Here is a 13,983-nt window from a genome sequence, read left to right on the forward strand (position 1 = left end):
AGTTTTAGACAGTGGTTTTGTCAGGATATCAGCTACTTGATCACTTGATGAAATGAACCGAACTTCCATTGCTTTACGTGCTACTTGTTCTCGAACAAAATGAAAATCAACTTCAATATGTTTCGTTCTAGCATGAAATACTGGATTTGAAGTTAAATATGTAGCTCCGAGGTTGTCACACCAGAGGCGAGGAGCCTTTGATTGATACACGCCCAGTTCCTTCAGTAATGACTTGATCCAAATCATTTCTGCAGTAAGATTCGCAATGGCCTTGTATTCTGCTTCGGTGCTTGATCTTGACACTGTAGCCTGTTTTCTGGAACTCCATGAGATTAGATTTGCTCCAAGAAATACAGCAAAGCCGCTAGTTGAACGTCGATCATCGGGACAACCAGCCCAATCAGCATCAGAAAACCCCGACAACATCATGGTTGATTTCTGAATTTTCACTCCTAATGCTAGTGTGCCTTTAACATAACGAAGAATTCTTTTCACAGCACCCCAATGAGCATCAGTAGGTGTATGAAGATATTGACACACTTTATTGACAGCAAATGCCAAATCAGGCCTAGTCATTGTCAAATATTGTAGTGCTCCCACTGTACTTCTGTATTTGAATTGTTCTTCAGCTGATAAGGGTATTCCTTGTTCTCTGAATAATTTTTCAGCAGAACCCATTGGTGTAGACATAGGTTTGCATTTTTCCATGTTTACTCTTTTCAACAAATCTAAGGCATATCGTCTCTGTGACAGTATGATACCATCTCGTGTTTTCTTGACTTCAATACCCAGAAAATACTCAAGACCACCCAAATCTTTTACTGCAAAATCTATTTTCAATTTCTGAATCAACCTTTCGGTTGCTTGATCAGAGGAGCTCACAATAATTATATCATCAACATAGATGAGCATATAGATAGTTATCTCTCTGTTTTTGAGAATAAAAAGAGATGAATCAGCTACTGAAGCCTTGAAGCCTAACTCAATAAGTTTTCCAGTCAACCTTGAATGCCAAGCTTTTGGGGCTTGTTTCAGGCCATAAAGGGCTTTCTTGAGCTTGCATATGTAATTCTTTGGTTTGGCTGAGTCTTGAAATCCTGGTGGTTGTCGCATGTACACTTCCTCTTTCAGAATTCCATGCAAAAATGCATTTTGGATATCAACTTGTCTCATATTCCAGCCCTTGGTTACTGCTAGCGAAAGAATGACCCTGATTGTTGACGGTTTGATCACAGGGCTAAAAGTATCAGTGTAATCAACACCAAATCTTTGCTTGAATCCTTTGGCAACTAATCTTGCTTTTAATCTTTCAACTGACCCATCTGCTTTTCTTTTCACTTTATACACCCATTTACTATCAATGAGATTTATTCCAGGTTTGGGTGGAACTAGATCCCAAGTGGCATTTCGTTTTAGCGCTGAGAGCTCATCATTCATTGCTCCTCTCCATCTTGGATGTTGCATGGCTTCCTGCAGGTTTCGAGGTTCAGTAGCAGTCTCTATGATCGGAGTTGTGATAGTTACAGCGCTTGCGAATTTTCTTGAGGTTTCTGAATATCTGATAGTTCCATCAGTGAATTGTTTAGCTTGTACAATGTTATTTCTCAACCTTGTTCGCATTGGATGTTGACTAGCTGCTTCAGTTGGTTGATCAGACACATGTTCATGAGTTTGGTTTTGAGCATTGATCGAACTGCTCTCAGCTTCATATTCTGCAATTTCCTCTGAACTTCTTGTATTATCTGCAGAAGATAAGCTGACACCAGACAAGTTGTCACTAGCAATATTATCAGTTTGACCATCATTCATATGGGAATTACTAACAACTGGTTCAATATCTGTAAGAGCATTTTCAGTGTAAAAATTAGCAAGTTTGGCTAAGGCTGGAAGTAGAACAGGATGATGTGGATTTGTGGTTTTGTTTGGTGGCTTAGATTCTTCAAAAGGAAAAATATTTTCATCGAAAACCACGTCTCTAGAGATGTAAATACGTCCTGTACTTCTATTTAAGCATTTATATCCCTTATGAGAAGAACTATAACCCAAGAATATACATCTAGTAGTTCTGAAACTCAGTTTCTTGTTGTTGTAAGGCCTTAAATTAGGCCAGCAAGCACAGCCAAACACCCTAAGCATGGAGTAGTCTGGACTTTTACCAAACAATTTATGAAGTGGTGTGTCTTGTTGTATGGTTCGGCTGGGCATTCTATTTATAAGAAAGCAAGCTGTGTTGAAAGCTTCATCCCAGTAGGATAGAGGCATGTTGGCTTGAGCGAGTAAAGCAAGGCCAGTTTCTACAATGTGTCTGTGTTTTCTTTCGACTAACCCATCCTGCTGGTGTGTGTGAGGACAGGAGATATGATGTTCAATGCCTGTGGATTTGAAATAATTGTGTAACCGATGGTATTCACCCCCCCAATCTGATTGGACGGAGCGAATTTTGGTATTTAGCATAGTTTCAACATGTTTTTGAAATTGAAGGAACACAGACTCAACATCAGATTTGCATCTCAGAAAGTAAATCCAAACATAACGACTAAAATCATCAACAAAGGAAACATAATATTTGGAATTATTTACTGACGCAATGGATGGACCCCATACATCAGTGTGAATTAATTGAAGGGGTGCTGTAGATACATGCTGAGAAGAACCAAATGGCAATTGATGTGCTTTCCCTAATTGACAAGCATTACAAATTGAGGAAGAGGGAATATTAGTATCTATAGCTAAATTATTATCTTGTAGAATTCTAATGGTAATTGGAGATGCAGGGTGCCCTAGCCTTCTGTGCCATTGTTCTTTCGAAAGTTTGGCTGTCAGCAAGGCTTGACTGAAATTATGCGGTAGAACGTATAGGCCATTCTTACATCTACCGTGGAGCAGGAGTTTCTTCGTGACTCGGTCCTTAACCAAAAAATAGTTTGGGTGAAATTCTACAACAGCATTATTATCAGATGCTAGTCTTTGTACTGAAATTAGGTGCTTATTGATTTTAGGAACATATAGGATATGTTTCAGAACAAGAGATGAACCAGAAATTAATGAATTCCCAATATGAGAGATAGACAAACCTGCGCCATTTGCAACCTGAATTTGGTCGGTGCCAGTGTAGCGTTCTCTGGTGGTAAGCCTCTCTAGGTCATTGGTGATATGATCTGTGGCTCCAGTGTCAACATACCAGTTTGTGTCACTAGTGTATCCACTTGTTGCCAAAGCTGCTTGTTTGAGATTATTTTCGGCTTGATATGCCTGATCAAATCTGTGCCAGCATTGCAAAGCATCGTGATTGGGCTTACCACAAATCTGACAGACAATGCCTGAGCTGCTTTGTGTCTTTGATGGTTGACGTCCAGGATTGTTCACAGTACGCCTTGATTGTCCATGACCACTATTTAACTGACGACTACGACCGCGACTACCTCGACCTCCATTGGCACCTCCACGAATGGATATCCTATTGACATTGTTAGCAGATGAAAGTTGCTCAAATGTACCCTTACGCAAGTGCCGCATCTCATAGCTCAGCATGTGAGCATACACGTCGCTGACAGTGTATACATCTGTTCTGGTTGTAATGCTTGTGACTAGAGGATCATAATCTGGACCAAGTCCTTGCAGCATGTAGGCGATGAGTTCTTCATCCTCTATTCGCTTGCCAATGGCAGCAAGTGTATCACCAAGATGTTTTACTTTACGAAAGTAGTCAGCAATTGTCATGTCCTTTTTCTGGATAGTAGAGAGTTCCATACGGATCTGCATTGCTCTTGCTCGAGATGTGGAAGCAAATTGTCGCTCCAGCGTAATCCAGGCTTCTCGTGCAGTGGTGATTCCAACCATCGTGCTGAGAACCTCCTCAGTGACTGATGAGTTGATGAGGCTGAGTACCAGCTGGTCCTGGGGGTACCAGACTGTGAACTCAGGGTTGATGATAATTTTGCGATTGCCTGTTTCTTCACTTGGTTCAACGGCGATCGTCTGGCTTGGTGCAGGCATGGATCCATCCACAAAACCAACAAGGTTTTGGCTACGCAAGTAGGGAAGGATTTGGGTAGACCACAGTAGATAATTTTCTTGTGTAAGCTTAACACTAATCACCTGACTGATCGACGGAGAAGACATTGTGTTGTTTGGGATTGACATGTCTAACAGCAGAGGCTATGGATCTCGTGGATCTTATTTCGGCTCTGATACCATATCAAGTTTATGCAAAACTGTGCCTCACACTATTGAGGACATATTCTATTTATATTGGCAAAAGATTAACTAATAGATCCGATTTCATAGGAAACTAACGAAGTAAGCCTATTCTTATGGCATGACTAACTTCAAGCTATTCTAATGGATTGACCAATTCTAACAGAGACTGTGGCACGTGCATAGGGTAGACTCATATTTGAATTTCTAGTCTTAAGTTAGAATAGGTTGTTTTGCATTTCATTGTTTTAAATTATTTTGTATTTGTTTTTGTTTTCTCTAAATTTCAGTATTTCATATTTAAACACGTAAGACCATGGCTGTGTTTTCCAGAGAAGAAGTTGTTTTAAACGTTTTTTTTTTGAAGTTTACGTTATCAGTTATATTCATGTAAGAGTTATATTTCCGCATTATAGATGAGCATGAGACGTTAGTAGCGACTCTGAGTATGTGGAAATTTAGGGTCGTTACATATAATATGTGTATGGTGTATATGTGTGTATATATACATATACATATACATATACATATATATATTATATATATATGTATATGTATATAAGTGTATATGTGTATATGTATATACATATATATGTATGTATGTATATTATATATATGTATATGTATATGTTATATATTATATATGTGTATGTGTATATATGTACATATATATATTATATGTATATGTATATATATTTATTTATTTTTAATATATTTTTTAAATGGGTAAACTAACGGCCCACCTAAAATTTTTTATATGGAAAGCCCAATCCATGGAATCAATTGGCGGCCCAAGTTGTTCCTATATATTTAAAACCCTAGCTGCGCTTCACCGGTGGCCGTCATATCGGAATCCTCAGCAACTGGTATTCTCACTTTCTCTTTCTCATATATTGATATCTTGATATCTTGATCCGAATATGGTCGTTTTAGGCATCAATTCATGGGTTTTTCTTTCTGATTGCACAGTTTTTGTTATCGAAAATGAGTCGAGGAGGTGCAGCTGGCTCCAAGGGGAAGAAGAAGGGAGTAACCTTCACAATCGACTGTACGAAGCCGGTGGAAGATAAGATTATGGACATTGCTTCGCTGGAGAAGTTTCTTCTGGAGAGGATTAAAGTCGGAGGCAAGGCTGGTGCTCTTGGCGATGCCGTGTCTGTTACTCGTGAGAAGAGTAAAATTACTGTCACTTCTGATAGCAACTTCTCCAAGAGGTAATTTTCCTCCATTTGAATAACCGATTTGTTTTACATCAATGTTGTGGCCAATCTCCTCTCAGAAGTTGTATTTTGAACTAGGTTGTGTATAAGTTTGTACTGTGTTTATGGCTGCGAGTTAGAAATTTGAAAAGGTTGGAGATTTGTTACCTGTTAGTGTTTTGAATGTTTCAAGTATGAGTTATTTTAAGGATAATCGGTATGATGCATCTTGATTCTTCCCTGGTATATTTTGGATTTGTTATATTAAGGGGAAAGTTGGGGTTGGTATGTTTGATATTTGTTCTTTCTAATGAAATTTATTGTATGGACTATATTTCATTTGTACTTGTAGAACTCTGAGAATTGACATGACGGCTGAATAAATTGATTCTAGAACTAGGCTTGTTATGTTCTATCTTTGTTTTGTGTAATGAAATTGAATAAAATGCACTAATTCCATCTTTAGAATTCTGAGTGTCGACATGAGGAATTGTTATTACATCATTGTGAGAGCTCTAAATGTAATATTTTGGTAGTTTTCTGTTTTTTTTTTTATTTTTAAATTTGGGATACAATAGGCTGTTTGGTCATATTGGAAAATTGCTTGGTTGTTCCCCTTTACTCTCATATCAGTCGTTGTTTACGTAGGGGGCTCGTTCTCTCTTTTGTTTGGGTTCTGTCGACTGCTGATAGATAGGGAAACAATGGATATCATGGTTCTTCTTTCTTTAATTGGAGATTTTGATCTTATATAGGGTTGAGTGATGTTCGTTTCTGGAGCCCTAACCCTTATGAGGGCTTTGCTTCTTATTCTTTCCTCCATTATTTATTGGACCTTTATCCTGCTAGGGAGTTAATTTTTCAATTCTTTGGAAGGTGAAAATCCCAAAAAAGGTTTGAGTTCTTTGTTTGGCATCTCATCCATGGAAGCATCAATACCTTGGATAGGCTCTGAAGGAAGTTTCCTTCTTTGTTGGACTTTTCTGTTAAGACCTGTATCATTTGATCTGGAATTGTGATTATGCTTGGTCGGTCTAGAACTTATTCTTGTTGTGTTTGGCCTTCAGCTGACCCGTTATAGGGATTTTAGTGAAATGTTCGAGGAGTTCCTCTTATATTTTCTGTTTTGACAGAAGGGAAGTTTTGTATGGAAGTTGGAGTGTTGTGCACTTTGTAGTGAGGTTTATGGAGGGCGAGATAATAAAATCATTAGATGGATTGAGAGGGAGTCTTCTAATCTTTGGACCTATGTGAGATTAAATGTTTCTCTTTGGACGTCGGTAACGATTTACTTCTGTAATTATTTGCTAGGTCTTATTTTACTTGTAGTCTTTGTTTTTTTATGCCCTTTGTATTCTTTCATGTTTCTCAATGAAAGTTGTTCTACATAGATTAAAAAATACACCGTGCTAGTAATTTAATTATTTAGACTACTTGCTGAACCCTCTGAGCTTGTTATGTTTATTTTTGAATATGAGGCACAAATAGAAATAGAATACTGTGCCTAGTGATTCGTTCTTCAGAATCAATTATTCAGCTCAATATGCTCATTTTTGCCAATGCGTTAATTCGTGCACATTGTTGTCATTCGGGGTTAGTTTGTGCACATTGTTGTCATTCGGGGTTAGTTTGTGCACATTGTTGTCATTCGGGGTTAGTTTGTGCACATTGTTGTCATTCGGGGTTAGTTTGTGCACATTGTTGTCATTCGGGGTTAGTTTGTGCACATTGTTGTCATTCGGGGTTAGTTCGTGCACATTATTGTCGTTCGGGGCTAATTTGTGCACATTGTTGTCGTTCGGGGCTAATTTGTGCACATTGTTGTCATTCGGGGCTAATTTGTGCACATTGTTGTCATTCGGGGCTAATTCGTGCACATTGTTGTCATTCGGGGCTAATTCGTGCACATTGTTGTCATTCGGGGCTAATTCGTGCACATCGTTGTCATTCGGGGCTAATTCGTGCACATCGTTGTCATTCGGGGCTAATTCGTGCACATCGTTGTCATTCGGGGCTAATTCGTGCACATCGTTGTCATTCGGGGCTAATTCGTGCACATCGTTGTCATTCGGGGCTAATTCGTGCACATTGTTGTCATTCGGGGCTAATTCGTGCACATTGTTGTCATTCGGGGCTAATTCGTGCACATTGTTGTCATTCGGGGCTAATTTGTGCACATTGTTGTAAACGGTTTTGGAGTTGATTGATGTGGATTGACTGATATTTTTATATCTATGTTTCTGCTTTCAATGATATCTTCATTCAAACACGGAATAATAGAGGAACGTCTTCATGATAGGAGAATTCTAGTTCACTAATCACACGTAACCTATTTAATCATCCGTGACGTTTGCTAAGCGATGTCTTGGGCAGCTGTAGAAATTTAGTATCTGAATTACATTAGTTTCTCAATTGTTCTTCTGGCATTTAGCATCCATGACTGATTTTATCATGTGTCTTGTCGGGTTAGGTATCTGAAGTACTTGACGAAGAAGTACCTGAAGAAACACAACGTTCGGGATTGGCTACGAGTGATTGCTGCGAACAAAGATAGGAACGTTTACGAACTCAGGTACTTCAACATTGCCGAGAACGAGGGAGAGGAAGAGGATTAAATTTATGCATTCAAGGAACAAGTGTAGCTTGGAATGTGTGACTGGTTATGTTACTAGTGTTGCTTGTGTGATGCTCTCTCTATCTTTATATTTGAACTAAAGCAGTTTAGCAATTTTGTTTTGTTTGACAGACTTAGATTGCTGTTATTTTTGTGTGTCATATTTCAGTAAAACACCAACAATATTTCACTCATTTAATTAATGGTAGGTGGATCAAAGTATTTGTATTTTACTATAATTTTGTTTTTTTTTTCCATTTATTATTAAATTTTTTAAAAATAGTTTTTAAATTCTTTTTATTGCATAGTTTTCATTTTTATTATTTTCTTTATTACCAAAAATAAGTAAATAAATATATTTTGTATGTAAAACTACTCCTAGGGTGGTATGATATTGGGAAAATATTGCTAAGCTTTCCCAGAAGACCTCGTACCAAAGGACCTCACTCCCAATAATTCTTAACAATCATTCTCTCGAACAAAGTGCACTAGAAACAGTGATAGGAGGAAGAAAATGAAACATCCATGATCTTGAATAGGAAGAAAATGAAACATCCATGATCCTGAATAGGAAGAAAATGAAACATCCATGATCCTGAATAGTAAGCTTTACGGTTCATTCAACAAGAATTGATCATCAAGAAAAGGAAGTAAAGACTCAACTAAAGATTCTAGCGATGAACTAGAAGGAAAGAAAGATCAGCTCTTTTCCTCGGCCCCTCTCCAACTTTGTAAAGCTGCTTCAATTCCATTGCGTGAACTTGATGATGTCCCTTATCCCTCTTTGCTTTTACCCCCACTGTAAAGGTTCAGTAGTTTAGGGAATAGAGGGTTCGAATTGAATGAATTTACTCGACTGGAAAGGAAAGGAGCGAAGCCGCTTTGGTACGTGGTTGTGAGTCTTTCTTTCTCTCGACTGAAAAGAATAGGTGGGTGAATTAGCGAAGCTGATTTACCTTGTGCTTGAATAAATGGGTGAAGGAGCTTTACCTTGTTCCATCGGGGAGTGAAAGGCAAGGAGAAAGAAGAAATAGGGTGGTCCGGCCGGAGTGAAGGGAGAGTCACAATTATCTTCAAATCAAAACCTGCACAGGCAGTATGAACACATCGCCTCCTTCCTAAATTAGCCAATGTGGGACTCACTCCCAATAATTTTTAACAATCCTCCCCCGAACCCCCAAACAAAGTACAGCCAATGTGGGACTCACCGACACTTTAGTCACTTTTGACATGGCTAAGTTTAGGGCATGGGTGCACCTTTTGTTCGACACTTTAGTCACTTTTGACATGGCTAAGTTTAGGGCATGGCTCTGATACCATATTAGGAATCACGACTCTCTACAATGGTATGATATTGTTCACTTTGAGCATAAACTCTCATAAGGCCTCAAGCTCTCATGAGGCATCGTACCAATGGAGATAGTATTCCTCACTTTATAAACCCATGATCATTCTCTAAATTAGCTGGGATTCACTCCCAATAACCCTAAACACTCACTTATATCTAAAGTTCTAAAATTTAATATTACAACCGTTCAAAGAAATCTTTGGGTAGATTTATTGGAACACATGAAGATACTAAAATAGTTGCTTCATCACTTGAATTTTGATTCTAAGAATATTCTCTTCTTATGGCTAGCTGTAAAGTTGAATTTTGCCCTTGTAGCTCAGCTTGAACGTTTCGTTATCAAAATCGAAAAACCCTAAATGCACAAGTTGTCAAAAGTAAACTACGGTTTACGACAAGCACCGAAGGCATGGAACATACGCCTTGGACAATAATTTAAAGAGTTTAAACTTCATGAAGTGCTCGTAAGAATAAGCATTGTATACAAGAAATAATGAGCTAAAACACTCATAGCTGGCGTGTACATTAACGACTTGATCGTCACTGGTACAAGTGTGGAAGGTATCTGTGATGTCCCACATTGGTTGGGGAGAACAAACCACCATTTATAAGGGTGTGGATACCTTCCCCTAGCAAACGCGTTTAAAAGCCTTGAGGGGAAGCTTGAATGGGAAAGCTCAAAGAGGATAATATCTGCTAGCGGTGGATCTGGGTCATTACAAATGGTATCAGAGCCACACACCGGACGATGTGCCAGCCTTCTCGCTGTTCCCCGAAGGGGGTAGACACAAGGCGGTGTGCCAGTAAGGAAGTTGGGCCCTAAAAGGGGGTGGATTTGGGGGCAGTCCCACATCGATTGGAGGAAGGAAAGAGTGCCAGCGAGGACGCTGAACCCCGAAGGGGGGTGGATTGTGATGTCCCACATTGGTTGGGGAGAAGAACAAACCACCATTTATAAGTGTGTGGAAACCTTCAGGCCCGAAAGGGAAATACCAAAAAAGGCAATATCTGCTAGCAGTGGATCTGGGTCATTACAGTATCAACGTGATTAATGAGCAAATGATGAAAGAATTTGAGATGATTGATCTTCGGTTACTCACATACTACCTCGATATTGAAGTGGAATAAAGAAAAGATTGTATCATGCTAAAGCAATCAACCTATGCTAAGAAAGTGTTGCAACAATTTAAGATGGTAAAGTGCAACCGAGTATGTTACAACTCGGGAAAGATGTTGAAGGAAGCTTGACGAATTTCACCGAGTATAGCCGCGTCATCAGAAGTCTGAGGTACTTGACTCATACTCATCCGAACCTTTCATATGCTGCTGAAACGTGAGTGGGTACGTAAAAAAGCTTACTATAATGCATCATCAAGCAGTTAACATTCTTTTCTACGGGAAGGAAACCACAAACTACAGGCTAAAGTATCAAAAAGGGCAAGGTTCTGAAGAATCAGTCTGTTTTACCTATAGTGATTTAGCTGGAGACATTAACGATAGAAAAAACACTGCAGGAATGACATTTTATCTCAACGAAAAGGTGATCTCTTGACAATCTCAGCAACAACGAACTGTGGCACTATCTTCCTATGATGCCTTGTTCATGGCAGCAATTACGACATCGAGTTGGAGAATAGATCATTGTTGATGGCAGGAGCATGTAGAGCCATGCAATTGTAGGACGTGCCCTTAGATCGAGTCATTTCCCTCACTTATCATTTTAAATATTATTTTAATTGTCGTTTCCTCGAAACTTGTGTTATTTTGTAAACTATTTTAACATCGACTCCACAGATATTATTTCGTACTTTTAATACCTTTGGTGTCAGTTTTATGAATCTTTGTTCATGTTCCTCGTATTACAAATTGAAAAAACTTTTACTGTCCTTTTTACTCTATATCCACGCGACGATTCGTGATTCAAAATAGTTCAACCGGCCAACTCTCAATAGTTCTTGCAAGGTGTCGAAAAAATAGGGAAATGACCTTACTTCTAGTCTAGTTCTATTAGCCCATTTGAGCTCGTTATAGACGTAAAGGTTTCATTTCAATCAGATAATCTATATCTTTTGTGCTTATCTGATAAAGCAATCATAATCTGTTAAGAATGAGATAGAAAATATAATTGGGAAGGTGTGCGGTACGCTTCCAGTTCATCCCAGAGTGCTTTGAGCTTGGTGAAATATGTTGACAGTGCCATGGTTCCTTGTGACATCGTTGCTATCGAGTTTTGTATTTGAAAAATTGCTGGAGCATTCTTTTGTGAGAATTGATCGTGAAGATCAACCCACACTTGATGAGCTGTCTTGGCGTGAATAATGCCTTTAGCGATATCTGCTTCAACGGAATGAGTTAACCAAGATATTATCATACTGTTGCACTGATTCCAGAGTTCGAATTCGGTTGAATTTGCATCTTGGGACGGTTCCTCAATTGTGCCATCAATGAAGCCAATTTTCTTCTTGGCAATAAGAGCATGCATAACTGATTTACTCCAGGATTGATAATTTGCTCCATTTAATTTGATTGGAAATGAAGAAATATGATAGAGACCTCCAAATTGTTTACCCGAGCCAATCATCTTCCCCGTAGCCAAGTCCTGCAACATTGATGTGATTGTCAGAATTACCAGAAGGGTGATGATTGATTGCAGATAAGGCTTGTGATATCTGTCGTAATTGCTCAGAAGAAAAATTTGGAATGGAATTAGGTGACTGTTCTTCTGTATTCAACTGTGAAACATCGGCCATATTTGCAGATGATCGATATCCACGGTTATTGTGTTGATTGTCTTGTCTTGTCCTTCCAGAATTATTTTTCTGTCGACACCGATCTTCTGTATGGCCCCTTCTATCACAAAACTTACAGTGAAACTTAAGAATTCGACACTCATTAATTGTATGACCACTTTTATTGCAGTGTTCACACAATTTACCTGTAATCAACGTCAAATACATATTGATCAACGCGAAGAAGACAAGTTGATGCAATTGCTCATGGGGCTCAATCAGTCTTATAAAACGGTGAGATCTAACATATTGATGATGTCTCCATTACCTAATGTGAGGCAAGCCTATTCATTACTCTCAATCCCAATTCTATTTCTATTTCTCATTCTTAACATGGTATCAGAGCACCGATCTTGATATTCCTAATATCAAAGCATCGATCGTGGTATTCCTAATACCCCCTTGGACTCTGAGTCCAAGGGGAGTATTACCTAAAGCCAAACCCTAACCAATCAGTGAAGTCTTTACCATCGTCAATCATCTAATATCAAGAATACGTTATAAGCATCTTCAAATTTCTCACCAAGCTCTAAGGTGACATATTCAAGATGTTCGTATTTTCCTTCACAGCCTCTCAAGTGATCCAAAGCACCGATCTTGGTGTCATTATCCACTAAAGCATTTATGCATGGACCAACAAGTGATCAGGGAGGATATTCACTTGTTCCAAATCAAATTAAATGGACAAGTTATCAATCCTCGAGTCAATCATTGCAGTCTATTTTTAAAGCATTTATGCATGGACCGAGAAGTGATCAGGGAGGATATTCACTTGTTCCAAATCAAATTAAATGGGACAAGTTACCAATCCTCGAGTCAATCATTGCGGTCTATTTCTGAGTCTTGCATCTTTCTTGAAAATTCAATAATTTCTTGAAAGTCTAAAAATGCAAACCAATCAAAGGCGGTCTACTTCTGAGTCTTGCATCTTTCTTGAAAATTCAATAATTTCTTGAAAGTCTAAAAATGCAAACCAATCAAAGGCGGTCTATTTTTTTTACGGATATTTTCATTACTGAGAAGACAAGAGTGAAAGACAACTTGGGTGTTATTGACCTACCGTAAAGACAAGTTAAAGACAAGTTGGACGTGATTAACATACACTCTCCAACTTGAGGGGGAGTGTTGAGATATATTATTTATGGAATATATCCTAGATATTATATCTTAATATTCTTCCATTTATGGTTAGATTTATAGTATATTTTATTTTATTCTGGTATTTAATTATTTTATATTTTTTTCATTTGTACCAGTTTGTATCCTATTTAAAGGATATCAATATCAATGATAATACACACCTTCCCAATTATATTTTCTATCTCATTCTTAACATAATCCTTAACCCATCGATTCAAGCTTTTGAAAATCCAGATCCCTGAAATCAAAGAAATTAACATCTCCTTATACAAAATTCAGATCAACCAAGAGATAAGGTTAGAATTAGATTACGGATAAAAAAAATCTAGAAACAAGATTTTGAACTTGGTTCTAAACTGGGTCACTCCACGATCAAACCTTATCAAAACTTGATTGAATGGTTCGAATGCAATCTACCACAAGAATTGCTTGAAATCTTTGAAATGGCAGAGATGATGCTCAAATTTCTAATGATGTTTACATGGTCGTTCAAGTTGAGGGTTGGATTGAGATGAGGGTTGAATTGAGTTCATCATTTAACACGGTCGTTCAAGTTGAAAAATTCGAACCAAAACAATTGGATTTAGTCTAAAAAAATGTCTCGACCCACTTGTCACAATCCACTTTTGATGGCAGCAGACTTGCGATTATGCTGCACTGATTTTCCGGCAACAAGTGAGTTAAGTCAATTCCTTC

The 13,983-nt window shown here is 38.3% G+C and overlaps 1 protein-coding gene and 1 non-coding gene across 2 annotated transcripts; one reads left to right on the forward strand and one right to left on the reverse strand.

Moving 5' to 3' along the window:
• Positions 1 to 3,518: 3,518 nt before the first annotated feature.
• Positions 3,519 to 3,654, reverse strand: LOC111783740 (small nucleolar RNA Z247). Its single transcript, XR_002813422.1, has one exon. It is a non-coding gene; the product is annotated as a small nucleolar RNA Z247 (small nucleolar RNA).
• A 1,319-nt stretch (positions 3,655 to 4,973) lies between these two features.
• Positions 4,974 to 8,243, forward strand: LOC111779970 (large ribosomal subunit protein eL22z). The gene is made up of 3 exons (XM_023660194.2): positions 4,974 to 5,063; positions 5,167 to 5,411; positions 7,867 to 8,243. Exons 2-3 carry the CDS (start codon positions 5,182 to 5,184, stop codon positions 8,009 to 8,011), a joined length of 375 nt encoding a protein of 124 aa, XP_023515962.2. The 5' UTR covers positions 4,974 to 5,063; positions 5,167 to 5,181; the 3' UTR covers positions 8,012 to 8,243.
• The last annotated feature ends 5,740 nt before the right edge of the window (positions 8,244 to 13,983 follow it).

Source organism: Cucurbita pepo, chromosome 18 (genome assembly GCF_057944985.1).
Source record: "Cucurbita pepo subsp. pepo isolate OVF chromosome 18, ASM5794498v1, whole genome shotgun sequence".
Taxonomy (NCBI): Eukaryota; Viridiplantae; Streptophyta; class Magnoliopsida; order Cucurbitales; family Cucurbitaceae; genus Cucurbita; species Cucurbita pepo.